This window comes from Coenobita brevimanus, chromosome 14, assembly GCF_032717465.1.
Source record: "Coenobita brevimanus isolate Jiangsu-jjx chromosome 14, ASM3271746v2, whole genome shotgun sequence".
In the NCBI taxonomy this organism is placed as follows: Eukaryota; Metazoa; Arthropoda; class Malacostraca; order Decapoda; family Coenobitidae; genus Coenobita; species Coenobita brevimanus.
The window spans coordinates 31,977,296-31,998,044 of record NC_136967.1 but is presented as its reverse complement, the minus strand read 5'-3'; the positions used below and the strand labels follow the sequence as shown (position 1 = coordinate 31,998,044).

Here is a 20,749-nt window from a genome sequence, read left to right as displayed (position 1 = left end):
ATATGACAGAGTGGATAGACAAGGATTGTGGAAAGTGTTAAGAATATATGGAGTAGATGGGAAGTTGTTGAATGCTGTGAAGAGTATGTACGATGGTGCGAAGGCTGCAGTGCGTGTGGATGGTGAACTAAGTGAATTTTTCTCTTTGAAAGTTGGGTTGAAACAGGGATGTGTCATGTCTCCATGGTTGTTCAATCTGTACATGGATGGGGTAATAAAAGAGGTACAAGGTAGGGTAGTGGAAGTTGGAGTGGCCCTGGTGAGAGAGGATAGTGTGTGGAAACTCCCTGTACTGTTGTTTGCAGATGATACTGTGTTGTTGAGTGAAGACGAAGGGGAGCTGCAAGGCTTGGTGGATGAGTTTGAGAGAGTGTGTAAGAAACGGAATCTAAAGGTGAATGTAGGGAAGAGTAAAGTGATGGTCTTTGAGAGAGGTGAAGTCAGTGAATGTACAGCGAGGTTGGATGGTGAGGAATTGGAAAATGTGAGTACGTTTAAGTACTTGGGTAGTATGATGAGTAAGGATGGAGGTTTGGAGGGTGAAGTGCTTGAAAGGGTACAGCAGGGAAGAAAGGTTGCTGGTTCTTTGAAAGCAGTGATAAGAAACAGGGAAGTGAGCATGGAGGTGAAAAAGTTACTACATGACAGTATTGTGATACCAACTCTAACGTACGGAAGTGAAGCTTGAACGTTGTTGGAAGGACACAAGTCAAGAGTGAGAGCAGTGGAAATGAGTTATTTAAGAGGAGCCTGTGGAGTCACATGGAGAGACAGGCTGACGAATGAGGATGTGAAGGAGCGTTGTGGTGTTGATGTGGATGTGATAGGAAGCGTTATGAGGAACACACTGAGGTGGTTTGGCCATGTGGAGAGGATGGAGGGTGAAAGACTGATGAAGAGAGTGTATGTGAGTGAGGTGGAGGGGGAAAGAGGGAGGGGGAGGCCAAGGATGAGATGGAGGGATGGGGTGGAAAGGTATATGAGAGAGGGGGGTGTGAGTTGGGAGCAGGGGAGTGAAATGGCGGGGGACAGGGCGACTTGGAGGCGATTTGTTTGTGGCCACCCCAAACGGGATTGAGGCGTCTGGCAATAGATAGATAGATAGAAGATAATGCATCATATGTAAACATAGCATATTATTAATCAGTAATGACTTTTTACAATATCAATGTAAATAATGATGCAGGGATCATACATAACAGTATATTCAAAAACATAGTTATAAGAAAACATATTATTAGGTCAGTAACCTGTCCAGCCACCTTGCGCATCAACAACTTCATTTAGTCTTTCTGGCACGGACTCTACCAGATTCATGCAAATGTTTGGTTTGCATCTTACAGAGTTTCACACCTCATATGCTGTATGTTCAGTGTCAAGGCATTTCCTTACTTTTCCCACATCCCAGTCCTGGCTCATTATTGACCAAAGATTTTCAAAGGGGTTAATGTCACATCTCATACTAGACCAGTCAGTAACTTCTGTCTCTGGGTGTTCTGCAAACCATTGTTTCACTCTGCTGCTGGTATGGACGGGACTGTTATCCTGCACATAAATGATAGGTTTACGTTCAGGGATTGCTAAAGCTCGCACAGGTGGCAGCATAACTTATTCCAACATCACTCATACTGTGTGTTTAGGAATTAAGTGAGAGTTTACCACAAACTTTTATTCAAAACAAAGATACAAACCATACATTTCATAAAATAAATGTGTCAAATAATAGTAATATAACTCTAGAGGCAAGCTTTTAGTACTGCCGTGATGAATTACTTGACCCCACCCCTCCCTCTCTCCTCCAATTAGCTAAACTCCCCCTCACTCACCGGTCTCCCTCCTCCACCCCCCACCTCGGTGGCCCCTGTATGGTGTGAATCATCTTCAATAGGTGATTCGGGTTCACACGTCATGGTTTCTTGGTTCACAGTGAGGATGGAGAGGCGTCAACACATTTGTCCATGGGTGTACATAAGGGACTTTCCTCCCAGGCTCATCATCATAAAGAAAATTATGTATGGATAGAGAAAAAAGTTTGGTATTACTTCCCTGTCAGCTGTATCAGTAGAAGGTGTTTTTTTTTTTTTTTTTATTATTTTTTTTTTTAAAGCATTGTGACGTGCAAAAAAAAAAAAAAAAATGAAAAAAAAATGAAAAGGAAGGATTTTCTCTAACATTCAGAACTTAATGAGAATATAGATGGCAGAACACAATACTGCAGGGGAGTATCACAAACTTATGTTTGTTTTAGTACATAAGGGACTTTTCTCCCAGGTTCATCATAATAAAGAAAATTATGTATGGGCAGAGAATCATACCAAGCCTCTGTCGCCTAAGGATATTAACCAACAGAGGAAAGTAAAAAGAAGAGGCAGTGAAATATTGGGCAGATCTTGTCCTTAGCCATGTATATAAGGAAAAGAGAATTAAAATGATTTGGGGGATTGGTGATTGAGAGCCTTGGCAGGGGTTCTGTCATGGCCATCATGGATGAACTCAACCAATAATCTGGATGACTTTTTATTTTTTTTTTTATTTTTTTTTTTTTATGTGTGTGTTTGTGTGTGTGTGTGTGTGTGTGCTCCAGACAGTTTTATTCAGGTAGGAGAAGCCTTTTATGGAGAAGGAGTTAATACTGTAAAGCCTAAATCAGCCGGTGTTCTGAATTTTTCCCATAATCAAAATGAAATTGGTGCTAGAAAGAATGAAATTAAAACTGTATCCTTAGATCTGGTAGTGGATAGAGAGGTAGACTTAAAAATTGAATCCCAAGGCCTTTTGGATATTATGGTGAACTTTTAGTGCCTTTTAATCAGATAGAATGTAGAGACAGCAGGATGACGTTATGCCTGGTTCTGGATCCTATTGATCCAGTTCATCTTTTTCTTGAAATCCAGTCTGGTCTAGTTCTGTTGACTGCAATTACAGTAGGTCATCGCATTAACGGACTAATGGCGGGGAAGCCTTGTTCGATAATATCAATAATCTGTTATATCTAATGGTCCCTCCTGAGGTGGGATTTCAAGCTCTTGTTTGAAAATGAATGGGTACAATAACATATTCTGTTAATAAAAATGAAAACTATACCCATTCTACACTAACGACCCATAATTTTTTCATTTGTAGCTTATTTCACATCCTTGTCATCAGGGTTGACATGATTTAAATCAAGTAATTTAAAACAGTGATTTAAATCATGATTTAAATCAGCAATTTTTGACACAATTTTCGTGTCATAAATGTCATAAATATAAAAAATATTACGTACATAATTTCGCGAAGTTTTATTTACTTATTTTCTCCCAAAATAAATGCATCGTTATATAAACGTAACAAACCAGTTATAGTTGATCATTGTAGTTATTAAACGGAAAAATGTACTTTAATAAAAATTACAAAATATGTTACAGTACAATACCCTAAATCTGAACGTTTATTCTCTTTATTTAAAATCTTCAGGAATGATAATAAAATTTTAGTTTCAGAAAGAATAGAGAATTATAAAATTTATAATTTATTAAGACAGGACAAAAAATATATAATTTTTTATCACTATTCCACCAAGTCAGAAATAATACTTAATTTTATATTTTAAGGAGCAGCCATTAAAACTTATGCATTTACGATTGTATGGTTCTATTTCATTTATGTCTGTCACAGTGTATTAAATTCTTGGCCAAGTAAAAGCAAACTAAAATACATGACATGTTACTTTATTTGTCCTTATCTGACATTTTGAGAGTAGCTATGGTATTGTGGGACAGCATGAAATAGAGCTTTATATACTGGTAAATTTTCATAGTTTTTCGAGTGTACACAATTTGATACATATTTTTGGAAATTTAGGACATTACAGATTTATGATATTTATGACATTAATGACATTTATGACTGATTTAAATCAATGTCTTGTCATAAATAATTTATGACACACTTTTTTCCAACCCTGCTTGTTATAGAACTTCTTCATGACTAGTAGAGTATTACTGCAGTGGAATATTCTAAATCACACATTTCTAAACAGCGTGTCAAGAGGGGTTGGTGGAGGATTAGTGCCCCTCCCTGTAAAACAATTAACTCTAATCCCTTGGCCACCCCGTTTGGGATACATGGCGTCTGGCAATGGATGGATGGATGGAATTCATAATACATGGCAACATCATGCAACAATTTGCAGTATCAGGTGCTTACCAACCACTGTGCCGTCTGGATGTGTCAGTGTATCATGCATTCTAAATCCTCACTTAGAGCTTTCAGAGGTATGTTTATAAAAATGCCCAGTAGCTGTGGTAGTATAAGAATAATAAAAAGTAACCTGTGAAAGACTCATTTCTGTAGAAATAGGGAAAGGCCACTCCCATCTTGTAATGTATTAATCACACCACGTAATTCTTCACTAGACGGGTATGGTGATTCCACCTGTAGTAACAAACTTATTATCTCAGGTTTAGTAGACATCAGGAAGGGCATCCAGTCATAAAATGCTACACGCTCCAAACCAAAGTCCTCTACCCAGGGGCAACGCCTTAGCCCTTATCCAAAAAAGGGGTACCTGGCGTAAAAAACTCACACTTTATTTTAGTAATTTTAGTACACATGTAATACAGATAATCAATGGTTGAGTTGTGACTGCAAGAAGTGAGTGAAAAAAGCAAACAAACAAACTTGGCGTATTCAAGGAAGCTGGCAGGTCACCGCTGGCAGGTCACCACCGGCAGTGTTTACAAATGATCTATCCAACTGGCCGCATCATTTATTAGCCACTGCTCCTACTGGATGCGTCAGTGTATCACGCATTATAAGTCTTCATTTATATTTTTCAGAGGTAAGTTTATGAAAATGCCCAGTAGCTGTGGTAATTTAGGAAAATTAAGTAACCTGTGAAAGACTAATTTCAGTAGAAAATATGGAAAGGCTGCTTCTGTTTGGTAAGCTCAGTGAATTAATGACTTATATGATGACACTGAAGCAGCTGAGGGCGACGATGACACCGCTTCCGTTGCCTCCACACTGAACTTTGAGGGGTTCCCAAGGGAGGTTGATCAGGAGGAAGCAGCATAGAGTTGGCAGCATGATACAGTAGCAAACTCGCTTCGTGCTGAGAGGCTGTAGTCCACCTCAAGCCTCAGAACTAATCCCCCCGCATCTTGGTCATTTCGATCGTAAACCAGTTCAGCCGTAGCGACCTAAAGTGAATTGCCCTATGGCCAAAATATAGATTAGGTTAGGTACGGCGTAAACGTACTTGTCCTAACAGGATAACAGCCGAAAATAAGTATGGCCTGATAGACTCAAACTCCTCCCTCCTCCCCAGTCCATTCAAGCAATGTCATCAGTCTTAGTCAGGGAAGACTCTTTCAGTCTTGTTCATTTCCATTAAATATGCTTTACTAAATTCTTTTCCAGGTTGTTAGTGTTTGCTGGTGACCAGTTTGATGTAGGTTTGGAGGTAAGGGGGGCAGTTTTTCCAAGATGACAGGCCCATAAGTAATTTTCCCCATAAGATTAGTTATATCTTACAAAATTCTCAAATCGCAGCCTGTGCCCAGTCTGATAAGGCTGGAAATTCCACTGTATAATCTGGTATTACAACTTGGCAGTCATGATGAGGAGAGGGGAATGGCAGGCCTGGTTGGAGTAAAAAAGATAAGAAACATTTGTGTTCCATCCTATTGCACCCCATTTAATGGATATATATTGTTTATTATTGCTGGCAGAAGTCTGATGGCCTTCATAGTGTCCATTAAGTCTGATATACGGTCTACCAAGAGCTGTTGTACGGTAGGTTATATTGAAAAATGCAGGGAGGCTCAGTGGATTAGAGCGCTCCGCTCTGACCGAAGGGTCAGAGGATCAAATCCACCCAAGGGTCATTGGCAGACAGTAGGAAGGGCATCCGGTCATAAAATGCTACATGCTCCAGTCCAAAAGTCCTCTACCCAGGGGCAACGCCTTAGCTCTTCGGGGATACCTGGCGTAAAACCAAATTATTATTATTATTATTATTATTATTTATTTATTTATTTTTTTAAGGGTGGTCCATAAAAAACTTTCCATTGGAAACTCATCTGTTGGTATCTTGCATGTTGTGGGGACAGCTCACTCTGCTGGTATGGGGGCATGATTGTGTCAGTGAGAGCAGGAAATGAATATAAAATGCAGAGTAGGGACTGATAATGATGGCTAAGCCATCCCCCTAACACTTGAAAAATTGCCCCGGGTTGTGGAAAAGGAGCATTATGTAGACCACCCTGTATATTGATCATCAAGGGGAACACCTGTTCGTATCTTAAATCTTTATACCAATAGCACTTGCAAGCTAATAGAACTTGGTACTTAAAGGAAGAAAAAGGTAGGCAGATGATATATTTGGATCTTAACTTCTCCAGTGCAGTAAGGTTATGTCCTTTAGCAGTTTATTCACACTTCCTTCAGGTCTGTCTGTCTATCTGTTGCCAGACACTTTAATCCCTTATACAGGGTGGCCACAAACAAATTGCCTCCACGTCACCCTGTCCCCCACCATTTCACTGCCCTGCTCCCAATTCACACCCCCTTCTCTCATATACCTCTCCACTCCATCCCTCCATCGCATCCTTGGCCTTCCCCTCCCTCTCTCCCCCTCCACCTCACTCACATACACTCTCCTCATCAGTCTCTTACTCTCTATCCTCTCCACATGGCCAAACCACCTCCGTGTGTTTCTCCTAACACTTCCTATCACATCCTTACCCCAACACTTCTTCACATCCTCATTTGTCAGTCTGTCTCTCCATGTGACTCCACAGGCTTCTCTCAAATAACTCATTTCCACTGCTCTCACTCTTGACTTGTGTCCTTCCAACAACGTCCAAGCTTCACTTCCATATGTTAGAGTTGGTTTCACAATACTGTCACAATAACTTTTTCACTTCCATGCTCACTTCCCTGTTTCTTATCACTGCCTTCCTTCAGGTGATCTTTATTAAACTTAGGAAGGACCTTATGTATTGAATGGATTACTGAATGCTATGTCTGACACATCCAGTTTGAAAAGAAATCTCTCCATAGGTGAGCAAAATCACCTGAAGTAAAGTAAAAGTAAAATGAAAAATACATCATCATATGGAAGGGATTAACAGTATTGGTATAAATCTTAATCCATCTTTCATCCATTTGTTTACTGCCCCATCAGGAGTGTAGGGGCCTGGAGGTAGGTTACTCAGTCCCAGCATTTAAGGTGAGGTTGGCCAGCATCACCTGCCCCTGAGTGGTGTTATGAACCCCCACATCCCCATGGATAGAAACCCCAGTGGACTTCATCGGATTGAAGCGCCTTAACCCACAAGACCACCAGACTTCATTTGGTTATGTGGTTACCACTCAGCATTGTAAATGATTCCCAGGGTTACAGTAAACCATTTGGCTTGTCACTCAGTGTAGGGTCACCTGACACCAGCACTATATTGAATGAGTGGATGTTGGGTAGCCCACACCACAAAAATCTGAGTCCCTTAGGGAAAATTGAAATACAGTCAATCTTACTGTAAGGAACTAATTTAGGTCCAAGCCATTCCAAAAAAGGCAAAATTCTGATAAAAGCAGCATCCAGACTTCCCCCTTCTAACCCAGATATTTTCTGATATACAGTATCAGACATTAGTCTGGATCGTAACAACTTTTTTTCATTAGCACTGTTGCTTCATTACTTGTTATCCAGCTCATATCCAGCAATTTACATCCTCAGGATCCTGAACCACTCTAATGCCCATCATCAAGGTTGCGACAATCAACCAACCCCCATCATCAAGATCATAACAACCTTCCAGTGCCCATCCAACGCCGCACTTCAAGGTCATGACAACCACCCAATGCCTATCCAATGCCCAACATCAAAATCACAACAACCTCCCAATGCCCATTCAACACCCATCTTCAGGATCAAAACAACCTCCCAATGCCCATCCAACATCCATCTTCAGGGTCACGACAACCATCCAGTCCCCATCATCAAGGTCACGACAACCCCTCAGTGCCCATCCAACACCCATCATCAAGGTCGCGACAACAACCCAATGCCCATCCAACGCCCATCATCAAGGTCATGACAACCACCCAATGCCCATCCAACGCCCATCATCAAGGTCATGACAACCACCCAATGCCCATCCAACGCCCATCATCAAGGTCATGACAACCACCCAATGCCCATCCAACGCCCATCATCAAGGTCATGACAACCACCCAATGCCCATCCAACGCCCATCATCAAGGTCATGACAACCACCCAATGCCCATCCAACGCCCATCATCAAGGTCATGACAACCTACGCAAACATCCTCATCCTCCACCATGCCCATGACCAAGCTGCTCTGAAGTCTGGCAGTCTGGAAAGCTTCTGGCTTTATCGGATTTTTCACGATATACGGTATATGAATTTAGTCCGGTAGGCTTCTCAAGTCCGATGAAAGCGAATTCTGATATACCAAAGTCCATTATATTACTGTAAAGTAGATAGATAGACTGCTTCTTTGAACTGTATGCTTGTATCTCTCCACCATTATGGCAGGTGCATAGAGCCCATCTGGCAGTAAACTGTCATCCCTTTTCTGTCCAGCTGTCCAATGTAAGAGTTAACCATTACTCCCAGTCCTTCATGTATGCCACAGATCAACTCTGAAACTGTCTTCCTCTGTATGTATATCCCATTGCCTATGACCTCCAGTCCTTTAAATGCAATATGAGGAGCTCCAAGGAGTAATGCCAAATGCGCCAAAATCAGAACCGAGAAAATGGAGGATAGTCTAATTAATTTTGGACACATGGCACCTTGGTGGTTCCTCCATTGAACTCCTGTTACCATTTTTATAACAATGCTCCTTGGATGAACTCCCATGGTGCCAGGGGTAAAAAATATTCCTTGTCTAACCTACATTTTCTTTGTTTATTATGGCAGGTTCAGCATTACTCCATGGATAGCCTCATATGCCTAGGCATCTTGAAATGAACGGATCTTGAATTTGTCTCTCTGCTGTTTTGTTTTCAAGTATTTTATGAGGAACAATCTTGCAGGCTTCTAGCCTCTAGTTCTGTCTTCCTTGCCTAAAAGAAGAAGAAGAAGAAAAGACTTTATAGCAGTATATAGTAAAAGTCCATTAATCCGAACGGCAGTGGACCCAGAATCATTCAGATTATCAAATTTTTTGACAATTTCATGTTTAAACTGAAATTATACTGAATGGATCACTTTTCATTGATTCATAATACAGTATGGCACATAATAACATTATGTATTACACAGATATTTTACTTAATAATGTATTACTGAAGACACGAACTGTAATTGGTAAATTAAGAGATGTTATGAGTTGTTTAACTCACCAGTAATGCCTAGCGTTGAAAACAGCAGTTGTAGGCAGGTAAATCCAGTTACAGAGAGTAAGTCCAGGGTTAATAATAATATGCAAATGTTGTAAAAGCACACAAACTTATTATGTATTACTGTGGAAAATTCCTTAAACCTACAGTACGCCGTCAGACGATTCCCCATGAAAATATGGACATTTCCCCGTCGGGACAATTCCCCGTCATTCTATAAATATACTTATTATTAATTGATTAATACTTTAATAGCTCAATTTTCAGGGGGATCTATCAAAGTCTATGTTCATTCAATAGCGTAGGCTTTGGATATCATTTATAAGTTCCACTTTTCGGCAATAATTAACATGTTTCTACCTCGCTGTAGTTGACTTTGAATTATATTCTTGCATTACCCATAGCAGTCTTCATTAATTTCCATTGGTACTACAACATCCTGGATGTATTTTAAAACGACTTTGAAGAGGTACAAGTATTCAAAAACTAGTGTACAATACTTGCTAAATAAACTGATATGTAAATAATCGACAGGGAATCGTCATGACGGCGAATTGTCTTGTTAGCGTTGTGACGGCAAATTGACGACGGTGAATTGTCCCGAAGCCATCCAAAAGTGGTCGGTTGTTTACAAGGTGTTGCCAATCCATGCATTACCTGATCCATGACCACACCACTCGGCACTTCAGCGCATTTGGCACCCAGGTTGAATTTTTAAATTTTGATTTTTTTTGCTTTTGGAGTTTTTGTCAGCCTTCTTTAAAAATTTGGATTATTGGGATTTTCGGATTATCAGTGTTCGGATTAATGGACTCTTACAGTAATAGACCACCCTGCCACTTAAAAGAAAAAAAAGAATATGACTAATGAAGACTTTCTGTATGGTGGAAAGCTCAGATACTGTCATGGGCACCCTGTCAACAGGCTGATGGGCTCAGTGCATAGGGCACCATGTCAGGACCCAACACCAACTTTCCTGTCCCACCACCCTCTGTACCCCACTGCAATGGCTACACTACAACACATGGACCCAGCACTCCTTCCAGGACCACACAACGTCTGGCACATTGCCACCACCATCATCATCTGTGAGTTTAGTAGCATGCTTGTACACTCAATCCAGAAGGTATAGCACTGGGTAAGTCTTCCAAGTCCTGCATCCCCCCCCGCCTCTGATTTTTTTGTTTCTGTTATATCTGCAGTTTGATTGTGGCCACCCCTTATCAGATTAAAGTGTCTGACAATAGACAGATAGAACTCCACAAAAAATTGCAGAAAGAGTGTTTATTATTGATTCAGTTGCTACCCATAGAACTGAATTGCCAGCTCTCCCAGTTTACAGTGTCTTGTATTTAAAAAAAAAAAAAAAAAAATGTTATACAGCTATTTTGGTAAACAGCCTTTACTTACAATGAGGACTGCCTGTATGATCCTTACAAAATGTGCAAACAAGTCTGACTCCAATAGATGATGGTTATTACAAAATGTCTGATGAATCTACTGTGCATTTTTTAACCTATGCTCTTGATGATGCCATTTACCACTTGCTTCCTATTCAGTATTATTATTAACCCACCATCTGCCAGAGCCGTTCATAAACATTCATGCCCTTAGCCGCGAGCAGTGCCAGAGCCATTCCTAAATGGCCTAGGATTAAAAAAGTCGGCAAAAATTGAAATATTGAGAGAGGAGGGAAATATTTACCAGACGTTCAGTTTTGAATGTGGCGCGTCATGGGAGACCACTATGAGTCACCCAGAGCACGCCCTGCCCTTGCATCAGGTCAACTTTGTCAGCGTATAAAAAAAAATTTGAAGAAATCAAAATATTGAGAGAGGCTGGAAATATTTACCAGGCATTCAGTTTTGAGTATGGCGCATCACTGGAGACCATTACGAGTCACCCAGCAGGAGATATTGAGAGAGGCAGGAGATATATACCAGGGTCAAGTTTTGAATATGGCGGGCCATATGAGTCACCTAGATTACCATGGGTGCGACAGAGATTTGGCCAGTGCGAAAATAGACGCCAGTGTGTGTACATAGTCCTAATTCTAAGACAGTGTTAGTATATAAGTCAGTAATGTAGTGTAAAATGGCGGCTAAATAATGTCATTTGTGTGAAATAGACGCCTCATATATTACCATGGGTGCAAAAGAGATGCCATACATATGTGGCTAGTGCGAAAATAGACGCCAATATATGTACACAATCATAATTCAGTGACAGTGTTAGCATATAAGTGTGCTTCAGTGTGATAATAGACGTGAAGAATGTGCGCCATACGCTAGAAAAGTTCCTTTCACTTGCATTTCCGTGTATCACTTGTGGCCTGTGCGTATCACCATGCTCAAGGACACTGCCCACATGCTCCTAGGACACGTTGGGAACATCGCCAGGGCAATTAGTTCAGTATGCTATGGCCAGACACCAAAGAAAACCACCTGGTCCCCCATGGAGTGAAAGAAGTCAATGTGGTTTACTCGCGTATTTTACCTAACAGGTGCGGTCACAGTGGAGGCCCGAAATCGGCCTTCCTGGCTTCTGTGAGTACCAATTTGGATGTTTTTATGAGTTTTGCATCAAACCTAACCTATCTTGGCTATACTGTAAACAAAAAATAAAAAATTGATCGGTACTGGAGGAGTCACAGGTGCTAAATTCACCGGTTGAGAGGGGGGTTTAATGCACTTTCAGATACATGTTTGTTTATGCTTTTGAAGACCTTGGGCATCCTTGTATGGGTAAGTTTCTGTTCATTTGTTGGCAATTACCAGTGATACTGGGTGCCATGCAGCTGCAGCACCACTGGTGTTCGTCCATCATTTATCCTTTTTTCCTCTTTATCCTTATTGCTGGGGGAGGCGGTGGCTCAATCGGTAGAGTGGTGGCCTGCAGTCCTACCGGACCCAGGTTCAAATCCCGGCTGGGGCAGGGAACAATATAAGGATCTGAATTTCATAAAAGCAGACTTTCCTGATCTACCTGAAGACCCGCCGACATGTCGTAAAAATACCCCCGCTAATACTAATACACCAGTCCTGTATGAGACAGCCCTAGCGTGTATTCAATATGTACGGTGGGTGTTAACGCCGAAGTGGTGACATGTAAAGGTGCTTGGTATGTAGGAGGACTACTGGGCCTTGAATGCAGGCTGTGAAGCCTATGCCCAGAGTCGGACACAAAAAAAAAAAAAAAACATTATAATGCTACAGGTTTTAATTTGAAAGTTTTCCTTCTCCAAAGCCAGCTGCCATCCAATGCTGCCCAAGGAAGTGTTGTGCAAGGGGAGCTATTGGACTTTTGGCCTCACTCAACCCCCATGGTAGAACCTCACTCTCAGAGATGATGATAACCATCCGCTTCTTACCTGCTTGTTCCTATAATAATAGATTAATCTTCTTGAGAAATCATGAGCTATAGAGGTAATTTATTGTTTCATCAGACCCCTCCTGCACAATACTTTTTTGATCATGTGTGTCCACTTACTGTATATATAGTGCATCACTTTTTTAGTCTTAAATGTCTAAAACAGTGTTTTTTCAATATTTTTTGTAATATGAGACTCTAAAAAAAACATAAAATATTTCAGCTTCACACCTACCCCGTTTTTCAAGAAAATAATAATGTGAAAGGCTTTTATGTATATATGGTACACACACACATGCATGTGCATGCACGCGCGCATATACACACACACACCGCTCGCTGGTGCAGTGGTAACGTTCTCGCTTGCCAACTGGCGGATGGGAGTTCGCGCCTCGCTCAGGTTGCGAGAAGTTTCACTGACGAAGTGGGTGGTTACTGTCCCCCTCGAGCAAGGGGACCGGTGTGTGAAGGTCACAGCCTTGCCCTTAGATCAGACTATATGAGCTCTCAGCTCCCTTCCGGGAGGGTACAAGCTGACGATCACGACCATCTAGTGATCCTGACCGACCCGATGAATTACACACACACACACAAATGTAGATGGCTTAACCTCGGCAAGACTAGAAATCAACGATTTCTTGAGGGTAAATGAGCCAGGTACAGTATTATGTGCTTTGTGGAAACCAAGTTCAGAGATGATATTGATATCCAACTGGGAGATGGCAAATACCAATTATGGAGAAGAGATACAAAAGAAAAGGTGGGAGGAGGAGTGACGATAGCAGTAAAGAATGGCATAAATGTGGGTGATGTGGAATTGGGAGAAGGTAGGGCAGAAGTGATAAATATGAAACTAGAAACTAGAAGAAAAGGCAGGAGAGACACCACAGTAACGTACCCCCTCAAGACAAGGGCATGGAATGAGGATGAATACCAAGAGATGTTGTCAGACATGGTTAGATACCTACAGAAAATGATTGAGAAAAGCAACAATATAATCCTAGTGGGTGATTTTAATTGTAAAGAGGTGAACTGGGAAGAGTGGGACTTGGAAGATAGTGAAAGTTTGTGGGGCAGTATAATTTTAAATAAAGCAATGAATAATGTAATGACCCAGTGGGTCAAAGAAGAGACAAGATTTGGGGGTGATGACACACCAGCAGGACTAGATTTACTGCTAACCAAAGAACCTGATGTAATTGAAAATCTGAAATATCTGTCCTATAGGAAAAAGTGATCATGTAGTGATTGAGTTCCAAACGATAGAAAGGAATGTGGTGACAAGAGATGAGCTATACAGGCATGGAAGATACAACTTTGTGAAAGTAAACTTTACAGGGTTGAGTTTTTTTTTTTTTTTTTTTTTTTTTTTTTTTTTTAAGAAGCAGATTGAAGAGAATTCAGAGAAACAAGAGACCAAGAAAAAGTGGGATATCTTTTTAGGCTTTTACAACTCAGCTGTGGAAAACTATATGCCAAAAGCAAGTGGGATAGAGAACCGGAAAAAGGATTGGTTCAACAGAAGATGTATGATCACTAAAAAAGAAAGGGATACGGCAAGGGACAAATGGAGAAAGAGGGGCAATAATAGAACAAAGGAAGAGTGCAGAAGAACTAGAATATACAAGAATCCATAGAGAGGAAGAAAGACACTTTGAAAGAGATATATTGTAATTGACAAATGTAATGAAAAGCCAAAATTGTTTTATAGGTTTGGGAACAGCAAATTGAAACACAGGAAGGAATCAATAAGCTGAAAGTAGAAGGAAAGGTCCACAAAGATGCGGTAATGTAAGTGGAAATAACGAACAAATGTTTCCAATCTGTTGTCACTAAAGAAAGTGATTTTATGAAAGGGGAGGGTGTAGCTAGAAAAAAGTGGAAGTGCAGGAAGTGTATAAAATACTGGAAACTCAAGATATAAGGAAGGCCCCAGGGCCTGATGGGATCTCGAATTGGATACCAAAGGAATGCAGAGAACAACTGGCGAACAGGATTCACTGTTTAATTGTGTGTTCTCTGGCAGAAGGGAAAGTGCCCCTGGAATGGAAGAGGGTCAGTGTGGTACCAATTTACAATGGAGGGAATAAGGAAGAACCTCTAAATTATAGATGTGTCTCTGACCAGCATGGTCGTAAAATATTTGCAAGAGAATCCTGAAAGATAGAATGATAAAATATTTAGAGGGGATGGTCATTTTGGCAGAAAGTCAGTTTGGATTCAGAAATGGAAAGTCATGTGTTTCAAATTTGTTGAGCTGCCACTCAAGGGCAGTTGATGTGCTACAGGAAAGAGATAATTGGGCAGATTGTGTTTACTTAGATCTGGAGAAGGCCTTTGACAAGGTACCCCGTAATCAACTTATGTGGAAATTGGAGCATATAGGAGGACTAAAGAGAAACTTCTTGGAGTGGATGAGATACTTCACGAGATGAGGACAGTAGTAAGAGAAGATGTTAGGGTGGAGAGAAGTAACAAGTGGAGTCCCACAGGGTTCGGTGCTGGTACCTGTGATGTTCCTGATATACATAAATAATATGATGGATGAAATGAACAGTTATGCAAGTCATTCTGCAAGTGCAGCAAAGATCATGAGGAAAGTAGAAGTTGAAGAAGATTGTAAAATGCAGCAGGAAGACGTGGACAGGATTTATGATTGGAGCCAGGTATGGGAAATGAATTTCAATGCAAAAAAAAAAAATATTGGAAATGGGTAAAAGTACCAGGAGGCCATCCCTGAATTACTCGATGGGAAAGAAACCGATCAGAAAAGCGAGAGAAGAGAAGGACCTGGGAGTGTTGGTCCAGAATAATTTGTCACCCCAAAAACGCATTAACAAGATTGTCAGACATATAAGCCCTTGACAAACATAAGGGTGGCATTTCATTATATGGATGAGATGATGAAAAAATTGATAGTGTCCATGATCTGCCCCAGGTTGGAATACACAGTTGTTTTTTTTTTTTTTTTTTTTTTTTAAGGCTCCAACATGCATGCATGTGTAAGCCTTGGTCACCTAATGGCGGCTCTGCATGCTGCTCGATCTATGGCAGCCTCCCTATTCAGTCTCAACTCTGGTGTCACACCTAATGACCACATCTTACGTCTTTCTCGGTCTACCGCTCACAACCCTACCCCCAGTATTAACGCTTCTCACTGTCGACACCTAATTATCATCCCCCAACCTCTCCACATGCCCAGATCATCTCAATCTACCTCTCCTCATCACAACTCCAGTACACTCCAGTCCCATCCTACCTCTCAACTCTTCCATCGTGAACCCAGCCCCCCCAGGCCTTGCACACGGGGACGCATTGCACATCCACCTAATCATTGTCATTTCTGTACATTTGAGCCTGCAAATATCCTCTTCCTTTACTGCCCAGGTCTCACTACCAGACAGGATTACACTCCTAACTCATGCTGCATACAAAGACCCCTTAGCAAGTAGGGAGAGTCCTCTCAGTGTCAGGAGAGGCAACAGCTCCCTGAACTTCTTCCAACCACATCTTACCCTAGCCACAGAGCTAGCTCCAGCCCCACCTCCAGCACATAACATGTCGCCCATATAACAAAGCTCTTCTGCACACTCAAGAGATTCACTAGCAAGTTCAGTCCTTTCACGCCTGACAATCTCCACCTGCTCTCCCCGGCACGCCGTACACATAAAATCAGCATTATCTCCTTACTTCCTCAATTTCTTTTACCCACTTGTCTCCTTCGGGATCAATCTTGTCTAATATTCCTCTCACCAGGTTCGTGTCTCTCTCGAGTCTCACGGATCTAACCTTTTCTTCCTCCTCCCTGTTTCCATATATTATCATGCATCTATTCCTTTCTACAGTTTCTCTCACTATTTTCTCTTTTTTCTTCAGTATTTTCACTACATTTTCTTCCAATTTTATCTTGTTCATTTCCCTTTCTTCCTGGATGATTTCTCTTAAGCTGACCACTTCTTTCTGTTCTTATACATGTGCCCACTTTGCCTTATGCTTTTCCAATACACTGCTCACCTTCTCTGTTTTACTAGTAATCTCTTCTAGTTTTCTCCTCAATTCGATATTTTCACGCTTCAAATTTCTGATCTCTTCATTCGCCGTCTCATTAGACTGGATCAGACTCTGTATAGTAATCTCCGTATTTTCCGACATCTTTTAACACTACTGTATTTTCTCCACTTTCTTTTCAAGTTACTAATCCTCATAATCAGTGTTTTAACCAGATCCCTGACATTAGTATTTCTATCAAATCCTGGAAATTCGAGTCCCTCAGTGTTTACATTTTCGGCCATGTTTGAGGTTGGTTACAACTTACAGTACCAAAACAGCTGTTACCAAAAATACAACAAACACTCATGTATACTCTTGCCAATAAATCTTTACATTTTTGGTAGTCTGTATTAACTTACAGTATTTTAAACTTAAAACAAGACCATAGGAGACAGGACAAACATAATTCCTGAAAACTACTTAAGGTTTGCAGCGGTGGCTGGGCCTTGGCCTGGGAGCAGTCAAGAGACGTCTGTTCGCTGTGGCTGTTCGTATGTGTGTGTGTGTGTTTATTGAAGTGAAAGCCTTTTGCCTTGAGAGGCAGGGTTGTCAGCCAGTTTGATGTTCCAAGCTCCTGTGCCATTTCATTTCTTCTGCACTGGTTTAGTGTTAGATGATTGATTATGTGCTGCAGCTGTTCCTTTTATCTTATTTCTCACTCCTTGCTTATCTGTGTCTTTATGTCACTTGTCACAACCCAAGCGTAAATCTTTTGTGACAAGGATTTGGTGAGCCTGAGGGAATTTCTGTGTTCGTAGCTTGCCACGGCTGCTGGAATTTTTATGCTGAGGCTTCCCATCCCGGGTGGTAGTGCTTGAAGGTCTCTTTTGTCTGGTGTGGGGATGTGGCCATTGGTCAGTGATGGGAGGAATGAATCCCTGATAGCATCCTCCAGTGATTGTAGCAGCAACTCGATGTCTGGGATGGTCCACATGTGCTTTACACTATTTGTAAGTGCACTGTATGCTGCATGTGGTTCTTTTTTTTTGCGTGGCTGGATAGTACATGAATTTCTTCTAAACGTATTTACCTAATCACTTACATATTGGTCTTTGAACTCCTTAGTTCCAATCACAGCACCTAGATCTCTCTGATCTTCTTCAGTCACTATCACATTTATGCCTCTATAAGACTCTTTTGCATCTTGATAGTAAGCTTGTTTCACAATCGAGATGGACTTACTTGCATTAGGATAGTAACCTATTTCAGGGCCTTGAGATGTTACAAGGTCCCACCATATCCTCACATCTTCCACTTTGCCAACATGTGAGATCACTTCATAGACTACATGTTTTACATTGGTGGCCTTGTATTGATCTGTACTTTTACTACTGCTACTGCTGCTGCTCCTGCCGCCACAGCAAGAGTGCTCAAGGACCTCATTTTGTCATTCAGAACTGTGCTGCTTCACACCATGATCTTCAAGGGACTACAGGCAATCCTAATTATAAGTTAGGGATGTGTTCCATAATATCACAGTTTTTCCATACATCTGATACAATTGTTGTTGCTGCTCAGCTTCGGCCTATCTAGCCGAGTGGACCCATCACAAGCAAATGGCCACCTTCCTGTGGCAGACAGGATCTTGCCTGAGTTGGAACAGTGTCCTTCCACATGACAGGGCTCAGGGAAAAATGAAGAAATATAACCCAAAAGGATAAGCTGTGAGCTGTCTGTAGAAAACATGTATGAGTAGTAGTCAGCCTGGCATTTGATTTCTTGGTAAATGTGATTATAAATTAGGAAAACTGGCAAATCAGCTTTAAAAGTAACATGATATTTTGAATGACAGTATTTCTGTGCTTTACTCCTGAATTGGCAGAAAAAAGTCAAAATAGGTGCATGAGGGAAGAAAGGTGTTGCATTTAACTTATAATTTTAAGTAAGTCCTAAGTACAGCTCAAAAACCAGCATTGAAGGAAGTGAAGTGCACTGTAGACCTGTTCCCCCCATCCTTCCTGTGATTGATGATATGGTAGGTGAAGCTTGAATATTGGAAAACCGAAATACTGAATTGGTAAAATTTTCCACGTGTTGAATAGTAAAACACCAAGATACTGTTTGTGGAGGTTGAAATTCTGTACTTGTACAGTGGGCTGTCACAGTACGCGTGATCACAGTGTGTGAATTGCATAGTACACGAGTGACCAAAAATCATAACCATAAACTTTGAATGCACGAGTTTAGCCCACAATACGCAAGGCAGAGGCAACGAGTGTCCCAAAACCGCTATTTTCCCAGATTATGCCACCCCCACCTCCCCCCGCACAACGCACCCATCATGACACTAGAGGCTCGTGGGGAAGGTGCTCAAGAGGAGTCTACAGTAAGATCTTGCCAATAATGACTTCGACAATAACGTTTTCGGCAGTAACGGTAAGTTAGAATAGATACCCAGTTTCTAAATTGTAATGATGTTTGGATTCATTTGAATAATGGTTATTTCATATGCCAAGTTTTTATACTGCAAATATGTCCTTAACAAAATGAGGATTGAAACAAACAGACTAGAAGAGATGAAGTAAATCGCTGAAAATTTGAGCAGTAGTGAGGAGGAGCTGGAGGATCCTCCCCTCACCACCTTCTCTGACTCGCCCTTCGCCATTCCCTCCACCTCCACTGCCTCACATTACGCACCAGCCGCCTCCCCCCTCCACCTCCACAGCCCCACCAGGCATACCTGCAACCCCTATCACAATGACTGTTGCTGCATTTCTTCATCAAAGCCTGGAATAATACAACATTGGCAACTGTTAAACACGCTTGGTGCAGTCAGTGCAGCGGGGCACTCATGACTTTAAGTGCGTTGCTGCTCTTCGGAACCCCTGCTATTTAAGTCCATCAGGCCTGTCATCTGTTTTTAAGGTGACTGACCATATTTTTGTTATTTTAACTATATCCGTAGTATATGTCTTAAAGATTTTTCCTTTGTTATATCTCTAAGGTTAAAAAAGTATCAAAGTTTGAGGGGGCCCTGCCTATATGTTCTTTTCCCATAAGATTATGTATTCACAGTACACGAAATCGCAGTGCGCGAGGTCGTGGACTGCCCATCAACTTGCGCACAGTGTGAGCCTCCTGTAATGCATTGCAGAAATATTGTGTAGCTGGAATTATGGAATGCTGAAATATTTGTTTGCTAGAGTAAAAGAGCATTTTTGTTGTATTCATTTAGTTTTCATTGTGGATTCTATTCCTTTTTGTACTCCTCGACAGTGTGTGGGGACGTATGGCAAGTGGAGGCAGTGCTGGGGCTGTTGCTACATCGTGGCTCAGCATTCACTTCATGTGATGTTGTGGAAGCCTTCTACTGCCTTGCCACTTTCCTCTTCCATTGCACCAGGAAGCTAAATCTCCCTACCAGGTCTATCATTGCATTGCATTACTGTACACTTAATGTACTGTAGTTACACATTCAACAGTTCTTTGACACACCCTCTCATCTGTGGCATTATAAATTGAATATGTGACAACAGAGGCTTGAGTGGTGCAGCTGCACGAGCCTTACATGAAGGAGTGTTAGTGCCAGCTTTAACATATGGTTGTGAGACTATGGTGTGGCATGAAAAGGAAAAGTCAAGAGTAAGAGCAGTGGAGATGGGACTGCTGAGGAATGTATGTGGAGTACAGAGGGTAGATAGGATACAAAATAATTTGATTCATGAAAGAAGTGGAGTGTCAAAGTCGGTGGACACCAGAATCGAAGAGAGTGTACTGAGATGGTATGGTCATGTGGAGAGAATGGATAGCAATAGAGTGGTGAAAAATATATATCTGAACGAATTTGAAGGAGGAAGGAGGCAAGGTAGGCCAAGGAGAAGGTGGAGAGATATGGTGGATGAGTGTGTGAGGAAGAGAGGTTTGGAAGTCGGTGAGGCTAGGGAACTGACAAGAGATCAGGCTGGCTGGATGAATTTTGTGAGAAGTGTGTGATCAGGGATTTGGCACCCTTTATTATTTTTTTTTTTTTTACAG

At 41.3% G+C, this 20,749-nt stretch overlaps 1 protein-coding gene across 1 annotated transcript in view; it reads left to right on the top strand.

Moving 5' to 3' along the window:
- The window catches only part of LOC145390339 (F-box DNA helicase 1-like), a 187,566-nt gene that overhangs the window by 18,462 nt on the left and 148,355 nt on the right, over positions 1-20,749 (top strand). Inside the window, exons 3-5 of the mRNA XM_080265297.1 lie at positions 7,724-8,077; positions 10,280-10,443; positions 19,991-20,138. Coding sequence (XP_080121423.1) covers positions 7,724-8,077; positions 10,280-10,443; positions 19,991-20,138 — 666 coding nt within the window. The remainder of the gene's footprint in view (positions 1-7,723; positions 8,078-10,279; positions 10,444-19,990; positions 20,139-20,749) is intronic.